This window comes from Amblyomma maculatum, chromosome 10 (assembly GCF_055883805.1).
Source record: "Amblyomma maculatum isolate TAMU_Amacu chromosome 10, ASM5588380v1, whole genome shotgun sequence".
Taxonomy (NCBI): domain Eukaryota; kingdom Metazoa; phylum Arthropoda; class Arachnida; order Ixodida; family Ixodidae; genus Amblyomma; species Amblyomma maculatum.
This window is the reverse complement of record NC_139353.1, coordinates 162,957,091-162,982,646: the sequence shown is the minus strand read 5'-3', so window position 1 is coordinate 162,982,646 and position 25,556 is coordinate 162,957,091. Positions and strand designations below refer to the sequence as shown.

Below are 25,556 nucleotides of genomic sequence, written 5' to 3'. Positions count from 1 at the left end.
GCACTGCAATAGCACACAAGAGGCATTTAAGATTTGGAGCACTATTTGCGGGAAGGCCGATCGCAATTCTGCCACGAACCTATGAGGTGACGGCCCCCTCAGAGCCACGAAATGTCGGTGCAGAAAGATGCTAATGCTTAATATACCGTATTGCCCTAAGCTCAGAGCTCTTAGCACAAAAAAGCCACACTGGTACGGCTTTAACGGTGCGCCGTGGCTATTTACTGACATCATGGTAAATCATTATAGATACGGTTTAAAGTCTGCCTCTCTTCGGGAAAACGACCATCCGAAACTTGACTGGCCTCTCTGCAGGGTGTGATGGGTAGGATGAGTGATGGGTACCTTGCAGGATGCATGGGGCTCTGTGCACCAAAAAAACTAGGTCATTCATATGTAGAGAGTTATGGGATGGAAAATGGTAGGTGTAACGTTAGAAGATAGGAAGCGTGCAGAGGGGATCAGAGAAATAACTCGAGTTAATGAAGTTCTAGTCGAAAATAAGAAGAAATGTGCATGGGCAGGACATATGTGATAAGAACCGATAGTCGCTTAGGGTAACAAACTGGATTCCAAGGGAAGGAAAGCGCAGCAAAGGGTGGCAGAAAGTTTGGTGGGCGGATGAGGTTAAGAAGTTTGCAGGGGTCATGTGGATGCAGCTAGCACAAGACTGGGTTAATTGAACGAATAGGGGAGAGGCCTTCGCCCTTCAGTGGATATAGTCTGACTGATGATGATGATGATGTTGACCCTGAAGTTATTGAGCTCGGTTAACATCAAGGCACGTTTTACTTCCTTCGTGTTAGTGTGTGAATTAGAAGGATCTGACGATACTGGCTTGCTCCTTGCAGCCAGACCATCCTGGAAAAGATCATTGCCCAGACACAGCACGTGGCCCTGCGAATGCGGTGAGTGTCCTCCTCTGCTGCTGACCACGTTTGTTCAATGGCTGTCCACTTGAAGGAATGACTGCACAAACACAGTGGTGATGGGATCTTCTAGGATGGGAATGCTTTAGAACTGCACACCCAATATTGATACTGTGTTTGGCCCTACATGGGACCAGTGCATTACCAACACATCATAATGTTGGGCCAATATTGCACCAATGGTCTGTGCTGCGTGGAGAGTTGCTGCGTCCCCCTGGTTGTCTTGTTGTAAGCAGTATACAGCATACCTCTGTGTCTGGCTGGGCACTTTCTGCAAATGTCTGCAGGTATAAGGGAGCCATGTCTGGAATAAGTTATCCTACTTATACCTGATTGTATAAGCAAGGGCCGACTTTGTGGGGCCTGTGGCCCTATGAAAAGGTGGATATGGGTTTATTTATTTGCGGATACTGCAGTCCGCAAAAGGGATCTTAGCAGGGTGGAAATATAACATATCGGGAAACAATGGTAGCAATGGCAGGAAAAAGAAAAAAGTAAAAGCCAACAAATGTCATATATAAATATAGTGCACACTGTGAAAGAAAAAATGAAAAAGGGCTTACTTGAGCTTTTGCGACATCAACGCTGTCCGTCACCTGAAGCTGAAGTCATTTAGCTTGTGACACCATTTTTAAAGAGACAAAGGACCAAACCAACAAAAGAAATAACAAAAGGAGGGCCATCTAATAGCTGAATGTTTATTGGGAAAACACTGGAAATATTGGTCTCTTTCTGTTTTGTACTGATCCTCAAGATGAACTGCTTCTAACTAGTCCAATCCAGCATGGTGTTAAATTATATCTCGTCTTCTGTGCGCTGTCTTTCCAATATGAACTGGGAGTCCACTCAGTGTCCTAGGATACTTGAAATGCGTACTAGGCTTAGCTTTTGAGGAACTGAACATGAGTGCTACACGTCCTGCTGGCAGAAGTGCTATACTTTGGCTGTGCAATGCCAAGCGGGAAAACAGAGTAAACTCGAAAGAAAATGACTACGGAAAATGAGCAGAATGGGCAAAAAAAATCTTCTTAAAGTTTGATTTTTTGAGGAGTCAAAACAAACTTGAGGAATTTTTAGCTATGAAGTAAAACTTTTATTATTATAGCATTGTAACTAAAGGCCATTAGGACCAGCCAAGATGAGTTCTTAGTCTACCATAGAATTTCGACAACAACAACATGATGGTGCGCAGTAGGGCACAAAGCAGCTCGGTGGGAACAAATTCATCGTACTAATTGGAAATGTCGACAATGCCAGACAGGTTGCACACATATTTGACACCACCGTGTAACATGGTCAGCACATGTTCTCTCATCACCACCCGAAAGCTCACTCCACTAGCTGGCTTAGAAAACGAGCAGAATGAAAATGCAGTCTCCACATCATGCCTTGCAGCATCAGTTGTGTACTGTGAATATTATTTCTTGTTTCTTCAGTGTGTTTTTATTTATTTTATTTATTTATTTATAGATACTGCAATACAATACAGGATTTTAGCAAGGTGGGATACAATATGATTCAAGTAATACTATAGGAAACAAGGAGGCAATATAACAAAGATACAAAGTTCAGTAAAAAGAAAAAAACTGAAACAAAATAAATCACTGCAAACAACATTGTAATCATAACACTAACGTTACAGATCGAGGCGTGAGCAAAACAGGTTTTGAGATGGCAGTAAAACAGTCTCGTCCATTCAGTAACAGTCCTGGAAAAGAAAGAATACTTGAAGCAGTTATTGTGATTGGAATAAGGAACTATTGTTAGATGAAGATAAAACCCTGAAGACCCATTCACACCTACTAATCGCGAAGAGCAGGCATGCAGCCAACTGTTGCATGTGACCAGGGACTCGCTCAGGTCTGCTGATGTTCACACTTGGAGAGGCAGCCGACGGCGTGCTTTGATCTTGTTTGGAGTGAGCCTTGTCAATCTTGCCTCTCCGCCCAAATCGAGAATCCACATGTAAAACTAACTACTTTGCGCTTCAGCTGCACAAGGCTGGCAAAATAAGCAATGCTCGAATGGCTCATGACTGTAATTCTTGACCAATGCAACCATTTTCGACTAAGACGATCACACATCAGCCAGTTGTACGTGTAAATTGACCATAAATTTGCTCAACTACTGGAATGAGCATGTGTGTCTTTTATCTGATCGCTGAACTCTATGACTTTGAAATCTGTGCAAATGAGGCTATATGCTGAAAGTGCACCCCTTCACGAGTGCACCTACCTTCTGCAAAACGTAACAAAGGTGTTCCCACTGTGTTTGCCCAGGACCATGTTTATGATTGACCAGTATGCGATGGAGGTGCGGGACCCCCTGGTGGTGGCGCACTGGGCCTGCCTGTCGAGCCCCACGCACAACTCGGTGAAGATCAACATCCTCTCTCAGGGCTACGAGACCATCTGCCGCACCCCGCTCGTGGTGCATGTGGAAGATCAGCGGCTGCGTGTCGTCTGCCGCGACGGCCGCTGCATCCTGCTGTCCTATGAGCCGCAGGAGCTGCGCTACCTGCTTATGGCACAGGTGAAGCCAAAGCTGCTTGATTGAGTCCAGAAACTGGCTACGCCTTGATTTTTTGGTCATTTCTGAAAGAGCATATTATGTACCAGCATGGATATCCTCACTATTACTTTGCAGATGACTGTTGCTAATATGCCAGGCTCTTTCGGGTTTGGTATATCCTATTGTATGGCTGTACCCCACTGAAACTCATTGTACCCAGAAAGGTGGCGCAACAAACACAATCACACCAACTTGCCCCTCAAGCTGTTATTTTGAAACTCATTGCTGTGCTGCTATCTGAGAGCAAGTTTACTCTGGAGTTTCTAATGCTTGCACTCTTCAAGAAAGTACCAACAAAAAATTATATGGCTGCAATGGGAATGTGAATACATGAAGTGAACGGTATAGTCTAAGAAACACACCCCGCAAGGGTGGCGCAGTGGTTATGGCGCTCGACTACTGTTCTCAAAAAAGCGGGATCGAATCCCGGCCTCGGCGGCCGCTTTTCGATGGAGACGAGAAGCAAGGCGCCCTTGTGCTGTGTATTGTCAGTGCACGTTAAGAACCCCAAGTGGTGAAATTTCCGAAGTCCTCCACTATGGTATCTCTCATAGCCCGAGTCACTTTGGGACGTTAAACCTCACAAACCAAACCAAACCAAGTCTAAGACACACATTAGGGCAAAGAAACAGCACTATGCTTTCTTCTGTTTCTGCGTTATTTCTTGCCATTTGCTTTTTTCATGTTCACAGGTAAAAAAAGAAATGTCGATTCTTTGTCCTTCGTAGTGTTCCCATTTCTCATGAGAAATTGCTCTCCTGAACAAAACATGGTTTTCGTGCAATCGAATTGTCCAGAGTAGTGCTGCTTTACACAAGCCATATCCCGTAACCGAGCAAAAGTACATACACCAAATTTTAGCTGCACTTTCTTTCTTTTGTAATGACACACAAGACATTGCTATATACATCGATAACCATGTAATTTTTGCATACGTCTGCGAAATAATTTATACTTAAATTTTCCTTTTTCATCTGTTTAGGTTTCAGCAGCTGAGCTATTGTTGTTCACCGCGGAAGTTCTTTGCTGCTTTTTTTTCTCCGTAAACAAAAATGAACGTAGCCTGAGCAACACTGTGCGGACTGTGCAATAAGTAGTTTGTCACTCATTTTCAGTAATCATTCATAGCTGGCAAAAGATTGGTTAAAGAAATGTTGCACATTGGTGAAGTTAATCGACTTGAATCTTAGTATCAAGAAGTTCCAGTGCCCTCGCTTTCAATTAAAATATTGCTGGGTTGTCTGTGAAAATAGACGCAAGACAATTTTTTTTCTGTCGTGTATACACGAGTACCAGCAACAAAGTCGCTGCCTTTTCTCCCTCCATTTTGTCGCTGGCCTGCTTGAAACTCTCCAGCAACTCAGTGACCTCTTCCAGCACTGCAGTGCTAACTGCCACCAGTAGTGAGCCATTTCTTTCTGTAAAAAGATTTCAATGGCATTTTGCTGTTTACCAACCGGGCCAGCAACACAATTTGAGGCCCGGCCCAGGTTTTCAGGCTGGCCTGTCCTGTCATTCATGGTAGGGACGGCAGGATCTGCACGGAAGGTCGTGCATTTCCATGTAGCCGATCCCTCGCATGCCCAACCTGTCCTCCCCTTCAAAAAAAAAAAATATATATATACAGTCGAACCCCGCAATAACGAAACTGCCGGGGAAGGAAAACCTTTTCGTTGTCGCGAGAATTTCGCTGTCGCGAAAATGGACAAATAAGCACACCCATTACCTTCCAGAACCAAAATTTAATTAAAAAAGTCGCTTATTTTGCTCTGCTTGACATTGCTGTGCAGGAGCTTGACGACTCTGGCTTTGCAGCTTGATAAGCTATGCATAGCTTCGTCGTCGTTGTCGTGGTCGCCGAGAAAAGTCCGGATCACATCGAATGCATCAAGCACATCACGCGAGCTTACTTGCTTACCTTGTGCTTGGTTTTCGCTATCTTCGTCGTCACTCGCCTCATTTCCTTTGCGCACACTGTCGATAATAGCGTCGTCGCTGAATTCCTCGTGCACGATCAAGTCGGCGTCCGCACACAAAAAGTCCTCCAGTTCAACAGCCTCTGGCACCATTGTATCTACACTGCGAAGCGCGTTCCATGCTTCGGTTAGTGGCTGCAGATCATCACCGCTTGCAGCTTCCGGTTCTGCCAAGGCGTGCTGACCAGCTGCGAAACCGGCGTGCCTGAAGCAGTTCTGGACAAGCGTGGCCGAAGTAGCAATCCACGCGCTGGCAAGCATCTCCAGCGCCATGAAGAGGTCAATTTCCGTCGGTCGCTTCATTTCGATGTTTAGCAACATCCGCTGTATGAGCCTTCTTCGGTATGCAGATTTCACACTTTTGATAACCCCCTGATCAAGAGGCTGGATAACGGATGTGCAGTTCGCGGGGAAAAAAATCAAGCGGATGCTCGTCAGGGCAACGTCTTCAATGTGGTGCGCACTGCAGTTGTCCAAAAAAAGGCAGACAGATCTGCCCTGCTTTCGCATGTCCGTATCAAAGGCTTCCAGCCAGCTTGTGAATATTGCGCGCGTCATCCACGCTTTTTGGTTTGCAGTGTACTGGACCGGAAGCTTTCGGTTACGTTTAAAACACCGTGGAGTCTTGCTCCGGCCGATCACGAGGAGGGGACGCTTGTCAGATCCATCCATGTTTGAGCATAAAAGAATGGTGACCCGCTTTTTGCTCAGCTTGCCGCCATGGCATTTTTTTTCTTTCAGGTCTAGCGTTTTTGAAGGCAACATTTCATAGAAGAAGCCCGTTTCGTCCGCATTATAAATTTCGGAGGGCTCGTACTCGTCCATTATGCCTTCGTAACTTTTCTCCATCCAGGAAGATGCTGCTTCAGCGTCTACGCTCGCACACTCCCCCGACAACACTTTGGCGACGATGCAGTGCCGCGCTTTAAATCGACTTAGCCATCCGGCACTCGCCTTAAAGTCGTGCCCCAGAATGCACGCGTAGTCAATCGCCTTTTGCTGCAGGAGGCTTCCGGACAAAGGCACCTTGTTCACTCTCTTGTCCAGGAACCACTGAAATACGGCTTTGTCCACGTCTTCGTAGACCGGCGCTGCCAAAGTCTTGTTCTGAGCGCGCGCGCCGTTCTGGAGTGCCGCCATGATGCCATTCCTTGATTTCAGAATCATACAGTAGAATCTCGGTGATACGAAATTCAAAGGGAGACGAAAATTTTCGTATCACCCGAAATTTCGTATCACCAAAAAACGAGCAAAATTCGTTTTCAAGCCTTCCAACAGGTACGAAATATTTATTTTCGTTGAAAGAAATCGCGTATATCCTTCTGCACCTTTTTTTCCGCGAGATCTGATAACAGAGAATTTTGAAAACTGAAAAATTGGGCCGCTGTCTTCTCCCGCACAGACTCGGAGGTCACGGCGCGCCGCAGAACATCGATGGCGTGCATCGTTTCTGCTGCCGTCGGCGGTGGGTCATCAACGCTTTGGTCGTCGTCATCTTCGTCACTGCATGGAATGCCAGGCTGTGATGACGTTTCCTCCGCAATATCTTCAACCGTGCGGAGACCACAGGTGGCGAGGTCGTCGTCCGCGGTGACGAAATCGTCGACGCAACAGTCGACGTCAAGTTGATTCCAGACATCGATGGGAATCGGGTCTGGCACTTGCGAGGCAGTAGCCACAGCAGATTTGAAAACCCCACACTTCGCGAAACAATTGGCGATGGTCGTAGGAACGACGCGATCCCAGGCAATTGCAAGAAAATGCACAGCGTCCAGAAGAGTGATCTGGAGATTCGCGTCCTTCCTTTCAATCTTCGCGAGGAGGCGGCGCACCAACAAAGCTTTAAAATGGTGCTTAACATTCCTTATAATCCCAGCATCCAGTGGTTGCAAATGACTTGTTGCGTTCGGGGGCAGGAACACCACCTTAACACTCTGTAGTGTCATTTGTTTTGGATGGGCGGTGCACTGGTCCAGCAGCAAAACTATTTTTCTGTTGTGGCAAGACATCTTGCGGTCGAGGTACGTGACGAATTCCATAAACAAAGAAGACGTCATCCATGCTTTTTTGTTCGCCTTGTAGACGCAGGGCAATCGACCGGCTGCCTTAAAGCATCGGGGCTTTTGATATTTGCCAATGACTGTCAGCCGCATCTTTTCCGATCCGTCGGCGTTGCAACAAAACAAAACTGTGATACGTTGTTTGCTCTTTTGTCTGCCCCGGCAGGCATCGCCTTTAAAGCACAAACTTTTTTCGGGCTGGAGATTGTAAAACAGCCCTGCTTCATCTACATTAAAAACATCACGTGCCTCATATCCCGCTATGTAAGACGGCAGTGTGGTTGTCATCCAGTCTTCCACAGCGGAGGCGTCGACCTTTTTTCCTTCGCCACAAACGGTCTTGTATGAAAGATTATGACGCACCTTGAACCGGTGAATCCATCCACCGGAGGCCTGAAAATCATCAATTCCAAGTGTGAGTGCGATGTCCGCTGCCTTCTCACGAAGCACTTTTCCGTCGATGTTGACGCCGGCCGCCGTGACCTCTCTGAACCACGTTAGAAGAACCTCTTCCAACTTCACATGGTGGGCAGTTTTGGCTTCTTTAGAATTCATCGCGAAGTGCTGCACATTCTGCATAATTTGGTCGCGCTGACCAACGATCGTTGACAACGTTGACAGCGGCAGGCCTAGCTCCTTGGCCATGTCAGTGCGCCTTTTCTTGGGCTCTTTGTCCACCTTATTTAAAATTTCCAATTTGTCTTTAAAGGTCAGCGCCTTTCTCTTCCGTGACATTGCAGTATGATGTACCTTTTCACGTTGCCGAGATAATCACAAAACGACGCGCTATCAACGCGTTGCTCAACAAACGAGAAAACGAAGCAACGTGTTGCCGTTGCAGCGGAGACTCCGGAAATCGGAAGAGCGTGGCCTGCGGGGCGGCGGAGAAATGTGGAGAGGGCCGCAAGGCCGTGCGCACAACACCAGTAGCAGAAAGCAACAACGAGATAAAAAAAAAAAAATGCGGGGGGAGGGGAGAGAAAGAGAGAGCGGGAGGGGGGGGGGGGGGGGCAAGATATCGCTGCCTTCTTCGCCAACTTCGCTGCTGCCGCGGGTTGCCAAGCCGGTTTTTTCCTCGCTGTATTTTTTTTTTCTTCTTTCGCGCGCGTGTGCGTGATCCGTGCTATCAGTGCTGCGCCGCTGCGCACGCTTTTCTCGCTGTGCGTGTGTGCGTGGGCCTCGACCGGTCGTGATACTGAAGTTCGTATCACCCGTAGCGAAAAGAAAAAGTGTTCGGAACATCCGATTTTTTGCCCACTGAACGCAATGCAATTCGGCCGGGGAATTTTATGAATTCGTATCACACCGAATTTCGTATCAGCCGAGTTCGTATCACCGAGATTCTACTGTAGAAAGCGAGCTGCACGGGATACCGAACTCCTCCGCAATATCAGTCTTCTTCCTGCCTTTTTCAGCTTTGGCGATAATTGCAGCCTTTTCCTGCAGCGTCAAAAACTTGCGCTTCTTTACAGGAGGCGGCATGTTTCCGACAGTAAAAAAAAAAAACAACAAAAAACACTGTACACAGGCAAGTCGCGAGCGGCACAAGGCGGATGGCGAGATCGGCGAGATAGCGTGGTCGCGTGGTCGGCGCACTAGCGAAAAGAAAAAAAAAGGAGGTTCCTTGCTCTTCCCCGGTTGGCCGGCGGTGTCGTCACGTGGCGTGAAACGTCGCATACATGCGTAGTGGCCAACAGACAGGCTAGCAAAAAGCCGCTTTCAGCGGGCAAAAAAAAAAAAAAAAATGCTTTGCTATCATCATCATTACCGAACCAACCGAAAGTAAACAAAAATGGCTGCGCCGGTGCTTGTTGGCAAGTGAAATGAACGGGCTCGACTTGTCGGATGAGTGTGCTGCTGCAGTTTCGCCCATTCTATGTTCCCGACTGGCTGATGTGCCGAAAAAATGTTGCAGATCACTACCTCAAACTTTCGTTAATGCGGGACTGCTTTTTAAAAACCCTTCGCTGTTGAGAGGGGACAAATGCATTGAACCCTATGGGAGTTCGCCGGGGGCGCCAGAATTTTTCGTTGTCGCGAGAATTTCGTTCTTGAGGGCTTTCGTTATAGAAGGGTTCAACTGTATACATTGTATTGCAGATAACCCGCACTTTCACTTTTTAAACACATTTCTTTTCTTTTTTTTTTTATTCCAATTTTTGGTGTGGGTTACATGCTAGAAATTATGCCAACACCTGATAGCCTATTTGCCTTATCTGCATCACGCTTGCAATGGAGGCGACTCCTTTGTTCTCATCATAGCTTGGAGGGGAAGAATGGAGACTCCTCCGTACAATCTTATCCAAAAATTTGTTTCTGCAGGGCCCACTGTATAGTGTTGTTAACGCAGCCTCTCTTCAGTGCATGCATAAGAGTAGTGAGGGGAAGCATTTGTTTATGTTTGCCCTCACTGTTGCCAGACTGGGTGCATTTTGAATTTCTCTCACAGCAAGGACAATGAATACGTAGTATAATACAATTCTACGAAGACCATACAAGCTGTTTTTATCCTGTAGCAATAAATATTAAGATCATAATTCCCTATATTAACATTCTCTCTCTCCCCTGCACTTTTTGTTGGGAAGCATGCCAATTAGATATGGGAAATAATCTGGCTTGTGGTATGGTTGATGATAGTGCGTGCAGCACAAACCATTTTTGAAACTGGTACTGACACATTCCCTTTACTCCCTGCCTCATCATTAAGTGCCTGCTGTGTGTGCATTGCTCACTCACTTCTTGCATGCCACTGGTGGTGGCGGTGCCTGTCTGTGCAGGTGGCCCAGCACCACGTGAGCGCGGTGCAGACCCTGGCCAAGTTTGTGGGCTGGAAGGTGCTCTCGACATGTGCCAATGTTGGCGTGGGTCCCCCCGAGCAGCTGGGCAATGCCTCCTCCATCCTCATGGCCTCCCCAACTGGAGACAAGTGCGTACACATCCTTTGCTTCAGCTGTAGAGGGAAGGGGTACAAGACAGAAAGGAATGCAAAAGGAAAAATAAACTGGCTCACAGCATTATTATTATTAGTAGTAGTACTACAGTCAAACCCGGTTATATTGAACCCGGATATATCGAATTTTGGTTATATCGAACTCACGGAATATTCCCTTGAAAATTCTATGTAAAAGTATAGCAAAGCCGCGTCATATATCGAACTCAATTTCACCGGTCGTTCGATATATCGAACTCCGCACCACGCACGGGAAAGTGTGCCTTCCCCAAAGACGATCGCATCACCCTTGGCCGTTTGCCGCGTGACGTTTTCAAGCCACGCGCGGAAGGAATGAGAGGGGACAGTTCGGCGACAGCTGGTCTGGGAAGCGCCGCGCCCATTCCCCGAAGGCGCGCACATCTGCAGTTATCGTTTCCCGCGCGCCAGCGCCAACATATGACGTTTGCAAGCCATGTGCGTGGGTGTGCCCATTCTTTTTCCGAGCTATCTCTCTTCTTCAGCACGCACTACGCATGCGCCAAGCCAGCTCAGCCCGTTTTCAGACAGACGTCGGACGCTTTCTCCAGCGTGGGTTGCGAACCCTCTGCGCGTGGCGGCTGACGTGGCGATGGCGCCTGCGGACATTAAGAAGCGGCAGCTCTCTTAATTTTTTATTTTTCTTTTTTTGCGAGTCATCCTTTAGCGTAAGATATGGCTGCTGCGGACGGAAGAAGCGGCAGGTTTTTTTTTTTTTTTGTTTGTTTTTTGCGGGAGTCGTTTATCTTTGCATGTATGAATCACCGAAAGCACGCGGTCAGCTGCTGCGATCATGACGCCCGCCCTAAGTGCGGAGTCATAAATCGAATCAGGCTAGTGCAATCAAGCCATCACGGGCACTCTGCCAAGTTCGCTCCTCTCCACCGCAGGAGCTATCAAAAGATGAACGTGCCCTGACGTTATCGCTGCGCAGCATCTTGGCACGCAGCCAAGAAATGAGCCGTGGATGAGACGACCGAGTGACGCGCGCCATCGACACGCAAGCGAAAACGCTCACGATTTCTGCCGCGGCAACACAGAAACCTTGTTTTGAGCTGCCGTGGTGGCTCGAGTGGCGAGAGGGACGCAGTTCCAAGAAGTTTGAAATTTTTCTCTCTGTCGCTGCCGCTCGTCGCTGAGATCGCTTGCTTGTGAGCGAGCTGGCCTTAACGGTTTTCTTTTTTTTTTTTTTTTTATTTTCAGATTCTCGGGTGCAAAAGTGGAGGGTGGGTTCATTATGCGAGTGGGTTGATTACGCGACAAATACGGTATCGTTTTTTCGCATCGTAAGTGCCGTCACAAGCCGATTTCTGTATATCAATTATCGATATATCGAACTATTTCGCGATCCCCTTCGAGTTCGATGTATCCGAATTCGACTGTATTACTATTATAATTATTTATTAGGCTTGTGCAAATACAGCCGAACCCGGATATATCGAACTCAAAGGGGATTGTTTTTATTTTTATTTATATTTATACACAGTACCTACAGTGCCCTCACAGGGGCATTATTGTAGGGATAGTTCGATATATCGCTAATTTGATATACAGAAATCTGCTTGGGACGGCACTTACGATGCGAAAAAACGATACCGTATTTGTCGCGTAATCAACTCACTCGCATAATTAACCCACCCTCCACTTTTGCAACCGAGAATTTGGAAAAAAAAAAAAAAGAGCCTTAAGGCCAGCTCGCTCACATGCAAGCGATTAAGCGATCTCAGCAACGAGCGGCAGCAATACGGCAAAAAATTTCTAACTTGTTGGAACTGCGTCCCTCTGCCGTTAGAGCCAATGCGGGAGCTCAAAACAATGTTTCTGTGTCGCCGCGGCAGAAATCGCCAGCGTTTTCGCTTGCATGTAGCACTCCGTTTCGGTCGTCTCATCCACAGCCCATTTCTTGGCAGCGTGCCAAGATGCTGCGCAGCGATAACGTCGCGCCGTGTTTATCTTTTGATAGCTCCTGTGGCGGCGGGAAGCGAACTTGGCAGACTGCCCGTGGTGGCTTGATTGCACAAGCCTGGTTCGATTTATCACCCCGCGCTTGGGGCGGGCGTAGTCCACTGCCACAAAATCATTGGAAAGCGTGATACAGTAGCTGCAAATGCTGTTTGAAGCGAAAAATGCTAAAAGCTGGTGTCATGATCGCAGCTGACCACATGCTTTCGTTGATTCATACATGCAAAGATAAACGACTCTCGCAAAAAAAAAAAAATGCCGCTTCGTAACGCCATATCTTACGCTACGCCACGCGTACAGCACGACGATAAAGACAACTCTCGCTAAAAAAAAAAGATAGATCTGCCGCTTCTTAATTTCCGCAGGCGCCATAGCGGGGAAAGAGGAAGGAGAGAGATAGCTCGGCAAAAGAATGGGCACACCCTTGCGCTTCGCTCTGTCGCGTTTTTCCCCTCTCGTTCCCACCAGTTCTCTCTGGTTCATTCACGCACATGGCTTGCAAACGTCACGTGCTGGCGCGCGGAAAATGATAACCGCAAATGCGCGCGCCTTTAGGGAATGGGCGCGGCGCTGTCCTAGCCGAACTGTCCCCTCTCATTACTTCCGAGCGTGGCTTGAAAACATCACACGGCAAACGGCCGAGGGTGATGCGATCGTCTTCAGGAAAGGCACACTTTCAAGTGCGTGGTGCGGAGTTCGATATATCGAACGACCGGTGAAATTGAGTTCGATATATGACGCGGCTTTTCTATACTTTTACATGGGATCTTCAAGGGAATATTCCATGAGTTCAATATAACCAAAATTCGATATATCAGGGTTCGATATAACCGGGTTCGACTGTATCGAACTCGAAGGGGATTGCGAAATAGTTATATCGATAATTCGATATACAGAATCGGCTTGAGACGCCACTTGCGATCGTGAAAAATGATACGGTATTTGTCGCGTAGTCAACCCACTCGCATAATGAACTCACTCCCCATTTTTGCCCTCGAGAATTTGAAGAAAGAAAAAAATGCGTTACATGTGAGCTGGTAGCTTACACTCTTGTATCATACCTTTAAAGGATGAGCTTAAGTGTCCCCAATAATGTAGCACCTTAAACTTACACTGATAGTGCGTAATAGGGGAATAATGTAGCAGGCAAAAGAAGCTTCCGCCATTGCTTTTGCAATTCAACTAGGGTTAACCAGAGCTAAACCACAACTAATTTGTTCTTCTCCTCTTCTTCATAAACTCACACACTCCGAGACAGCAGAAAAGAATAGAGGAAACAGCTTGGAGACCACGCCTACACATGAACACATCAGTTGACACTCGGTTTGACAACTTTCACTTTCCGCGTAAGTTTTTTTTCGAGCGTGGGTGTATGGGTTTTCTCTCTCCCATGTCAGTCACTGCCTTAGTGGTTTCAGGTGGTGTCTGCCACCTACTAATGGTCGGGATGCCCGAAATACCTGATGCAAGAAAATATGAGCACACAGTGCTGCTTGAAGCAGAAAACAGTCTATTTTTCTTCACTAACATGATACACACAGTAGGTATCCAGGAGGAGGAACTGAATTGGGGCCTCCCGTACATAAAGCGGTATTCACACGGGGAATTCCGACGAGGATGGATGTGGAAAGGAAGTGTACGACGTCACGGGCTGGGAAAACTCGCCCCCGCTCCTGAACTTGCACATTCACATGGGCGATGAAGAGTAGTCGAAGAGAGACGTCGACTGTTTTAAGCCGCACGCAGCAGGACAGGAATGGAGAAGTACACAAGGCAGCTGTTTCTGACCTACTATGTTTCTTTGCCGGTCAGGGAAACAAGTTAGTGAAAAAAGTATGCAAAATAAACTAAACAAACTCGTCCAAAATGGAAGGGGCCCGTGGAAGAAGGGTCAAATACAAAAGGCCCGGTCAGGGTAGCAGCGCGCTTCTATTTCCCTCTCTGGTTATCTCAGGGAGTGTTGTACCGGCCGGCTGAGATATCCCCCAGCCCAGAGACTGCGGCCGGCGGCGGGAAACCGGAAGCTGCGATGCCCAGCAGCCTCTCGAAGGCGTGACGTCAGCACAGTTTACTGACAAATTGCTCGCTTAGAGAGGGATTTGAGCGCTCGTGTGAATGCCGCTTAAACGACATGAAAGTGTTCAAAAAAGAATGCAGCATAACAAACGTTTAACAAAAATATAGAGCAGGGTTCAACGATGTAAAAGATGAAAACAATAAATCCCCTCAATTTTCGCAAGAACATGTCGACAGTCGCAAAATCTCAATACACCAGGTGAACGCGCAAGAATAAAGGAAAAAAGAATGTACAGGCAGAACAATGTCACAGGCAAAGTCACATCATATTATGCCTTGCTATTAAAAAATTGTGTTCTGAATTAACCCCATACCTATTCTACACTTTTAAGTCTGGTGGTAGTGTGTTCTAATGTGAGAACAATGTGAAATGTACTGGTTGCTTTCCGTAATTAGTATGCACTTTAAGTTACAATTACGTGCAAATCTTGTTCTGCTCGTATTGATGAAGCATTTATTAGAAATGAGAAGCACAGGAATTAGATTGTTTAGCAACTTAAACAAAAAAATGGCTGAATTATATTCTACAGGTTCAGTAACTATTAAAATATGATTGTCATGCAATAGGTGCATTTCATTAGGGCTGCGTGCATTAAAAGTGAGAATTCTAATTGCTCGATTTTGGAAAGTTTGCAACAATAACAAGTGTGCTTGGTAAGTGTTGCCCCATGAGAGTATGCCATAATTAATGTGGAAATGAATGGATGCATGATACTATAACATAAGAGTAGATTTAGTAAATACGTTACAGGATTTGACAAGAACATGAATGCCGTAAGCAATTTTCTTTTTTATGTGATTTATATCATGAAACTTTAGACTGGAGTTGAATTTAACTCCTAGGTATGTGCAGAAATCGATCGGATTAGGCAATGACGAACGCAAAGGGAACAACATAAATTTTGTCTTAGTATGATTGACTTGTAAACGATTTAGCTGGCACCAGGCCAGAACGCTAGCAAGGTCATGGTTCTTAGGCTATGGTATTATCAGCGTATAGAAGGCAATTGTCAATTGGTGGAATTGGTCATTACTGTAAATTATTTTAAATTAAAAGGAGAATCGGTCCTAAGATAGAACCTTACAGGAGGCCTATACATATTAGTTTATACAGGGTATGCTGCTGGGCTAGTTGGTAGTTGTCGAGCATTATGGTATCACAGTGCTGGCAGAGGAAGACAAGAAGGTGAGAGACACACACACCTGCGCTGAAATTTTCGACATTTACCAACTCGTGCAATAGTAACAAGCTGATTTCTATCCAGTAAGTAATTACAAAGTAACAGTAAAGGTGGGCCTGTAATACCAATTGTTTCAAGTTTAGTAAAAAGAATGGTGTGATTAAGCGAGTCGACAACTTTAAATAAGTCTATGAATACGAAGCCAGCACATTTCCCATTGTCAGATAACTTCTTAAGTTTCTTTGTTAAAAAAATTAAGTGCTAGATCAGTAGGGTAACCAAAGCAGAACCCATACTGACGCAAAAAAAGGATGTTAAACTTGTTAAGATGCTTTGTTAGGCACTTTTCAATTAGTTTTTCAATATTTTACTAAAAGATGGTGTTAAACAAATTAGTCTTTAGTTCTTTATTGAGGTGTGGTTGCCTTTTTTTAAATACTGGTGTTATCTTGCCATGCTTTAGTTCGCAGGAAAAATGTCTGTTCTAAATATCAAATTAATGATTGCAGTTAGAACATGGGATATGAGGTTTGAAACGCGCTTAATATGACTGAGATGAAGGTTATCCAAGCCAGCACTTGTCACTTTGAGGCTGTTAATAACAGATAAAACTTCTTCAGGTGTAGTTGGAAATATGAAAAACGAGTGCAGAAGGCGATTAGATGGATGTGAATAGCGAGATGTGGTATCATTATCCATATGAGGAAAAGGTTACTAAAGGCATCTGCAATCTCTGATGGGTTGCAATATTCCTTGTCATCATCGAAAACCTTGGCAATCGTATGTTTTTTTAAAGCGATTTTGGACAGAGTTGACTGTGTCCCATTTTTTCCCGACATTGCTTCCACTGCTTGTTATGTATATTCACAGTACTTTCTTTTCACTGTTTTCAATTGCACTGAGAGAGAGTTAGCAAAATGTTTGTGTCTAGCAAGCAATTTTGTGTTGAAGGATTGCTTTTTTGTTTTCTTATAAAGATTTTCTCTAGTGCGCATAGACTTCAGCAACTGATCTGTTAACCATGGAGTCTGCGATGACGCTATCCTTTTAAGCTTTTTTACACTTTACTTTGCGAAAGCATGAGTGATAATACGATAACAGCAGTGTAAAAACAGTGAAAAAAACGTCTTGTGGGTCTTTCAATGAGAGTACTTCGGACTAGTTAGCATCAGATATGGCGGTAACGAATGGCTGCTTATCGAGCACAACTTTGTGAAAAGTGGTTGTATTAGACTGAAAACCTGAGTGAAAAAGTAAACAGATAGGGTAGTGGTTGATTAGTGTACCTGGACTACTGTGTGTGTACATTGTGTTGGAACAGTTATCAAGCATTCATAGCCAAAACTTTGAAAACAACTGGAATAAATATTATAAATGGAGGAAGAAGTGTCATTAAGGTTAGCATCGATATCACCCATACATTGCATTTTCAAATGACAATACTTCTAGGACATGCTCAAGAGCATTGCAAAGCTCAGAAGTTGAAGAGGATGGTGACCTATAAATAAAGCCTAAAATGAAATTTTTGCGGTCAATATTTATAACAGAGCAATCAAATTCTAAATCTTAAATTCAAGATCGTGCCTACGCTTAATTGTGATGCCAGGTGACACAAAAGCAGCCGCAGCTACTCAACCAAATCATCTAGAAATTGCACGCTAGATTCAAGATTGTCTATTTGCTTGTTCAGCTCCAGGATGTCACACCCTGATGTCTGCATCTTAAGTGTGATTTTTCCTACTATCTGATCGGCAAGCCGATCTGATTCATTCAGGAACATTGCTTCAATATCATAAATTCCTTTCGCAAGTTCAGCGCATGTGGGAAACTTGCAGAACAGTTACTCAGCATAAACAGAAAATGGGCATCAAGAAGGCACACTGCAATATGGTAGGTATAATTTCAGCAGACTTTGGCAGCAGCGACATTGAACAAAACTGCTAAAACTTGAGTGTGGAATTTCTTGAAGACTAACCTGCACAGGCGAAAGGAGTGTATGAGGCGGTGCGTGTGAAGCTGTTGCCGCTGCCAAAATGCTGATCATGCTGATAGAAACAAAAAATTTTGTGTGGCCGTACTTACATCAGCTGAGGATCCAGGGTAAATAAGCAATTTAAGCAATGTACCGTAAAAACCCGCGTATAATACGAACCCGAATATAATACGAGGTGAAATTCTGGAGACGCGAAATGGAAAAAAAAAGTTTTTACCGCATATAATACGAGAGAGAAAAAACAAGACATTTATTGAAATCGGACCTCACACTTCAATCACTTTCATCTTCAGCAGCGCTTTCCTCGGAAATTTCTTTGTCGGACAAATCATCCCACAGGTACTCATCTTCTGTGCCATCGAGGGCGTTTGAGATGCCGCACTTCTTAAACGAACGGCGCACAAGCTCCTCTGGGATGCTTGCCCACGCGTCCACAATCCATTTGCACAGCGTGGCTGGCGATGCTCGCTTCAGCCGCCCGGCCGGCGTCACTGCAGGCTCACCTGACCGCATCCATTCCGCGTAGCATCGCTTGACTGCGTCCTTGAAGGGTTTGTTGACACAAACGTCGAGAGGCTGAAGTTGTGAGGTCATCCCACCCGGAATCACAACAAGTTCTGTGCGGCAGTCGCTTAGCAGCCTTTTCACCGAGTCGGCCAAATGGCAACGAAACGCGTCCAGCACGAGGATGGATGGAAAGGACAACAGTGCACCGGGCCGTTTGCACCACACTGACTTCACCCAGTCGAGGACAAGATCCTCGTTCATCCAACCTTTTTCGTGGCATCTCACGATGACATTCTTCGGCAGCTCCTCACCTTTCGGCATTGTCTTGCGCTTGAAGATGACATAGGGCGGGAGCTTGCGGCCGTCTGCCGTGCACGATAGCATGACTGTAACCCGCGTCTTCTCGTTTCCAGTAGACCGGATACAAACTTGTTTAGAGCCTTTCTCATGGACGGTGAGGGGCGATGGCATGTCCAGGTAAACCGGCGTCTGGTCAGCATTGCCTATTTGCCCCAGCTGAAAGTTTTTGGTCTTTCGCAAAGAAATCACGTGGCGCTGAAAAGCCACCAGCAGCTCTTCGAAGGATTCGGGCAGCTTTTGTGAAATCGAGGTTCGCCGACGTAGCGAGAACCCAGCACGGCACATATAGCGATGTATCCAGTGCTTGCTTGCTTTGAAGGCGGAGCTCGGAATTCCCTTTTCCCTTGCAAGCTCCCTAGCTTTTGCTTGCATAAGCTCTACGCTCACAGCTAGATGCGATGCTCGCTGTTCTCGTACGAACTCCGTCAGAGCGAGTTCAATTTCCGGGAATGCGCCATTCTTTGGCCCGCGAAAGCTTCTTCGCATTCCCTTGCACACGAAAAGGGCTTCTTTCTGTCGTCGCCATCCGCGAATGCTTCCCTCGGTGACGCCAAACTGCCTCCCGGCCGCACTGTTGCCGATGTTTTCAGCAACTAAAATCACCTTTCTCTTAAAAGCAGCCGAGTACTGTTTCCGAGACCCTGGCATCCTGCTCGTTCACTTAAAGAAAAAAGCGTGCACTTTTTCGCGAACCGTGGTTTGCACGAGAGCACATGCGCTGATGCTGTGCGCACTCGACGACTCAACAACAAAGAGACGACACCTCGACGTCGTGGCCACTGCGGGGTGCGGCCACGTTAGGGCAACGAAGCCAAGCCGTAGCCGCACATCGATAACAAAGCCAAGCCGTAGCCACGCGGCAACAACGAAACCAAAACTTCTCGCAAAACTTTGACATTTTGGTTGGGATCCGCAAATAATACGAGGCGGAAATTTGGAACGCTGAAAGTTGGAAAAAAAACTCGTATTATACGCGGGTTTTTACGGTATGTCCAGGAGTTATTGTTAGAACTATGAAAGCAGTAGCACACAAGCTTCAACTCCAGGATGATGGGCTGCAAGTTCTGCCTCTTCTCAGTCAGAGCAAGCTTGTAAGTTGCAGAAGAAAGGAGCTTTGCATCAATGGACATTACAGATGTGGATCCAGACAGGCTGCTATTGTAAGCTGACCCTGGCAATGTTGAACACTGGAACCCTATCTTGTTTGGCTAGTTTAGCAGTGCTGTTTGAGGGACAAGAAAGCATCAGATGGGATATTACAGGACTTAGGAGGCCGAATGAGGCATATACTGTACTAAAGGGGGAGCATGTATATTGTGTTATCACGGTTTTCTGGAGAGGCGAGAACTAGGAGTAGGGTTTCTTGTCAACATATATATAGTTGGTAACATAGATGAATTCTATAGCATTAACGAAAGGGTGGCAGTCATCAATTAAACTTAATAAGCGGTTAAACTGAACGTTGTACAGCCCTAAGTACCTACATGTAGTCATGATGACCAGGCAGTTAAAGATGTAGAAACGGCAATGAGGAAAGTAAAAACATAAACGCAGTATATTTAGGGTTATTCGTTTTCGGGTTTTATATTTGTTTTTCAAATTCAGGGGTAAAAATCGGGCATTATTTTTCGACTTGATATTAGGGCAGAAATCGGGTTTTTCGTAGAAACACTACAGAGTTTGGGTTTTATCGAGTTACATTTACAATCTAATAATATATTCGATTTCTCCTTATCAGTCGGTAACGATTAGGGTTAGGTTGTGGGTGGTTTTCAAAAAATTATTTAATAATATGGCATTTCTTTCGTAATTATAACTCTGAGTGATATGCAACGGTCAGTTTTTGGACAAGAAAATTTCTATTCACATGAGCTAGTCATAGTTAACGTACATAATCATCTGCATGCGCAACATTTCAGCTTCTCTCCGAGACCTGTCTGGTCTCTGGAGATATCTTAGCTGAGGGAACATTCTCTCAACGTTACAGCTGTCATTAGCTAGACACAACAATGTCAACGCTTCCGCAAGTACAGGTTAAATTCCTCGCGAAACGAGCGGAAATAAAGACAGGTCGGTAGCCATCAAACGACTGACTCAGCAGCCACTTCTGGAATGGATTGAGTAAGGCACCCAGTTTCCACATTGTCAACTAGTTTGCTTCTTTGTCTGAGACGTTCGGTTTTAGAGTGCAGCCCAATTTTGTGGAGATGTTCAGAACTCTTCACAAGTTTTTACTATTGCGGCACTGCTTTTAGGTAACAGAGACAAAACTGTTTTTGTTCGATCGCCTTTACCGATCATTGTGGAAAACTCGTTGGCAGTCCGCTATAGCTTGACGTTTACCAGGTGATCAAAGCTGGCATCAGAAGTTTTCCGCTTTCCAGCATTTCCTGGACGTTTTAAAGTGGCTCGAGTGCATCTCCCATTAAGACTGCCTTTGCATAAAGAAACTTTATCAGAACATATTGCTCGAATAGCTTCTGCTTTGGGGCTTTCATACGAGCTTTCAACAAGTTTCATGGGCACAGTTGTCCAGAAACTGGGGAAAGATCAGGTTTTACCAAATGTTTTAGGAACATGTTTGGGGTGCAAAAACCGGGTAAAGTCTGGTTTTACCCGAAAACGAACAACCCTAAGTATACTGTACTGATGGGCGACTTCAGTGCCAAGGTAGGGAAAAAGCAGGTTGGATACCAGGCAGTGAGTGACTGTGGCACTGGCTCTAGGAATAGCTGAAGGGAGCTACTAGTTAAGCTGCAGAGCGCAATAACTTGAGAATCATGAATACCTTCAGCAACGAAAGAACTGGAAGTGGACATGGAAAAGCCCACTAAAAATGAAATTGACTTCATACTGTGGTCTAACCCTGGCATTGTGTAGGATGTAGAGGTAATCAGAAAGGTGGGACCATACAATGGTAAGGTCCCTAATTAGTCTAGGTTGGAAGAGGGAATGAAAGAGACCAGTAATGAAGAAAGCTATCAACGAATTAATGGTGAGAGGCAAGATAAACGATTTCAGGATCTCGCTGCAGAACAGATATTCAACATCATTTACCAAGGAAGACGATGTTGGTATAGAAGCAATAAACAGTAAATTCAGAGATATCATTACTGAGTGCCCATCCCTATCCCTATCCCTATCGTCCTCCAACAAATCCATAGTTACTTGAGCCTCACCATCTGCTTTCCCTCTTTTCATAGCCTCTATATTTTTCTTAACCTCGTCCTTCTTTACAGGCTGAACGTCTGATCTCCATTAATTTACCCATATTCTAACTATCCTACCGCCTATTTGTAACGTGCACTCAGTAATGATATCTCTGAATTTACTGTTTATTGCTTCTATACCAACATCGGTTACAAATAGGCGGTAGGATAGTTAGAATATGGGTAAATTAATGGAGATCAGACGTTCAGCCTGTAAAGAAGGACGAGGTTAAGAAAAATATAGAGGCTATGAAAAGAGGGAAAGCAGATGGTGAGGCTCAAGTAACTATGGATTTGTTGGAGGACGATAGGGATATTGTGCTAGAAAAATGCTAGAAAAACTTGCAACCGAATTCAATGCCTGATGACTTGACGGTACCGGAATCTTGGAAGAATGCAAATATTATCTTCACATTTTCTTAAAGGAGATGAAACAGGAGATGAAAGGACTTGAAACATTTCAGTAGTCAGCTTATTATTCGTTACGATGATTGAGTTGCAGTGTCCAGCACCGTGGCTGCAGTCCTTCCCGGAAGCATGGTGGAGCTCGCCTTTGGAGTGTTTGACAAAGAAATGAAAAGGATTCTGCTCTTCCAGATGTCAGCGTTCTCCTCCGCATCGTCCGCACTTGGCAGTATTACTAAATTGTTCTGTGCAGTTCCAGCGTTATCGCATCACCAGTGCTTGCGGGACAATGCCTATCATACAACGCGAGCGCTTGGTACAATTGAGCCTGTTTACTATCATGGGCATTTATCATGCCCGCATCTTGCGCCCATGATTTAGCAAATTAGTGGGTAGGGCAACTTGCGTTTCACACACAGCGCGATTTCGACATGCAATAAATGCTTTACACTTTTCAATTGTGTTGAGCAGGCAATGCGGGGTTTGCAGCTGATCACCAGAGCAGTGGATTCCTCTCACTTCGTTTCAGCCACCTATCTTCGGAGAAGGGCTGCGGCCACATGCTGACTGGTTGCAAGTCATATTGAACACAGTAGCACAATGTAATCACTAATAGAAGCAGGACAACCTCAGACTCAGACAACCAATGGACCAAGCAGGTTTTCGGAAAGGGTACTCGACCATCACTCATATCCAGGTGATGGAAAAATGTTCAGACTATAACCTGCCCCTATATATAGCATTCATTGATTACGAAAAAGCATTTGATTGAGTCGAAACATCGGCAGCCATGCAGACATTGCAAAATCAGGGTGTAGATGAGCCACATCTGAAGTTACTGGAAGATATCTATAGTAGCTGCACAGAAATAAAAAAAAGTACAATAAAATTTCAATTAAGAAAAGTGTTAGGCAAGGAAACACGATCTCCCTAGTACTATTCGCAGCTTGCTTAAAGGAAGTATTCAGAGACTTGGTTTGGGAGCAATTAAGGGTATGGGCTGATGGAGAATACCTCGGTAATCTGCGACTCACTAATGACATTGCCCTGATAAATAACTCAGGAGATGAATTGCTAAGAACGATTGATGACCTAGACAGGAAAAAAAGCAGTAAGTTAGGCCTGAAAATTAATATGCAGAGGACTAAGGTAATACTCAACAGCGTTGGACAGGAACAGCAGTTTACAACATGTAGCGAAGCACTGGAAATGGCATACAAATATGCTTACTTAGGACAGGGAGTAACTGCAGGTCCAGATCATGAAAATGAAAACAAAATAACTTGAGTTAATGATATTCTAGTGGAAATGAAGAAGGCATGGGCAGGATATTTAGTATGAAGAGAGGATAACCGGTGATCACTAAAGGCAACAAATTATATTCCAAGGGAGAGAAGGCGTAGCAGGGAGCGGTAGAAAGTCAAGTTTGTGAATGAGGTTAAAAAATTTGCAGGGCTCAAGTAGATGCAGCTAGTACAGGATCGGGTTAATTGGAGGAAAATGGGAGAGGCCTTCGCCCTGCTGTGGGTATAGTCTGGCTGATGATGATGGTAATGATGACTATTGAAATAGTGCAGATATTTGAGGACGGTGTCACTGCTGTCAGGATGCCATCCAAAAGGGGCAGACTTGTACATGTGGCAGAAGAGCTTTTCCTTCCAAGGATGGAAAATGAGCAAAGTTTGGAACTGTGTTGCAGGATGATCTCTGTGCGGTGCGGTGCAGAGTCGGGTGCTGAGGTGAGCGTGTCGTGCTCGCCGCAGCAGCAGGACTTTTACCCGTCAACGCTGGTGCGTGACCGCAAATGGCACAACCTGAGCGGGGCCTTCCGGGAGGTCTGCCTCGAGCGTATGCAAGGCCGCACCTTCCTCTCCAAGATGGAGCACCTCATGGCGGCACTCACCACCTGAATAAAGTCATCACCCACTTCTTTAAGGTTCATTTCCAGTCATGCTCAAGAAGCAATCTTGTGGAACATCTAGCTTCTCCTCGGTGTTTCGTCACCAAGTGTTTAGGGAAGGACAAGAAAAGAAAACCTGTGGTGCTGAATCTCCCTCACACTATAGTAGTATGCTTTGTTTTAGGACATTCATCTTTCACTCATTGGGAATAATATCTTTTGGCCATGGGAGTGGACAGAGGGACCAAGGGGAACAATGAATTGGGCGCATTTGTGGAAAAACCAGCGCTATAAACATGGACAAACAGTGCTGTCTCACAAAAGAAAAGTCTAATGCAGGAAAGTCACACATTTATAATGCCTAGATATGTGCACGTGAAAGGGAAGATAAAAGAAAAGAAAAAGGGAATGTGTGGTGTGATAACCAATAATGCGGAGTTGAAAGCGTCGTGTTCATTTTCTCTGTTGGCCGTGTTTTTTGCGACGATTTTTCAAAAAAATGGACCGAAGGGCCGACTACCTAGGGGCTCAAGTATTCTCATCTGTGCACGATATTTATTTTATTTCGTAGAGGAGGACCTGGGTGCAGGTATTTTCACTAAAAAGTGAGGCCACCAGTGAAGCAATTTGAACAGCGCCACACCCTCTCCAAAGGGCTTTAAAAACTGCGAGAGCAAAACAAGTGGGCGCTTTTAAATGTTCTCTGCTCACACATTCCATTACTTGTCACAGAAAGTATAGGGTTTAGAAATTTAGTATGGAGGATTGTGATGTTGAGTCTGTATTCTACTAGGAGTCTCCGTTCGAACACGAGTGTCCGAAAATAGCTGATGCTCTTGCTCCTTGCCAGTATAGTGGCCAAAACTGGCGTTTCTGAAAAGCGCCGACTAGATATGCATGATCGCCAGCAGGTGACAGAAGCGCGCGTGCGATAGTGGTTGAAAGAAATGCTAAGATTGTCATTAATTGCGGAAGCCGCCGCTGCTGCTCTGCGCTCATGGATAAAACGTGCTTTCGCGACGCGTCGTTTCGTGCCAGCAACGCTGCCGACCGTACTGCCGACGCACTAGCAAGTTGGCAAGTGAAAGCACTTGTGCGAGTGTCACAGCAGAGCAACTGTCTCGCCCGTTCACACTGGCGACAAGCAAGGCGAAGAGCGACTGTTGTTCGTGACTATTAAAACCAGGTCACCGCCGGCCCCAGCCGCACCGAAGGTAAGAGTGGCGCTGAACAAGGCATGCAAGAGGTTTCCACCATCCTCGTCTGCATTGACTAGCCTGCCCGCCCCTTCAAGGTCAATGCCCCTTCTCTCATCCTTCCTGCGCATTCTACTTGTGAAAGACGTTGCATCTCCTCCTCACTCATTCCCAGTGGAAAGAAGAAAAAAACGCAGGCAGGATACGTAGAAGTGACGTAGAGACTGCGCCATGCCAGGACCTCCCAGCTGAATTAAACGGAA

The 25,556-nt window shown here is 45.6% G+C and overlaps 1 protein-coding gene across 1 annotated transcript in view; it reads left to right on the top strand.

The window, feature by feature from the left end:
* MED17 (mediator complex subunit 17) overlaps nt 1-24,127 on the top strand; it is an 81,126-nt gene extending 56,999 nt beyond the window's left edge. The window contains exons 10-13 of the mRNA XM_084580602.1: nt 852-908; nt 3,209-3,461; nt 10,314-10,462; nt 23,897-24,127. Of these exons, the coding sequence (XP_084436728.1) occupies nt 852-908; nt 3,209-3,461; nt 10,314-10,462; nt 23,897-24,107 (670 nt within the window). The 3' untranslated portion in view covers nt 24,108-24,127. The remainder of the gene's footprint in view (nt 1-851; nt 909-3,208; nt 3,462-10,313; nt 10,463-23,896) is intronic.
* The last annotated feature ends 1,429 nt before the right edge of the window (nt 24,128-25,556 follow it).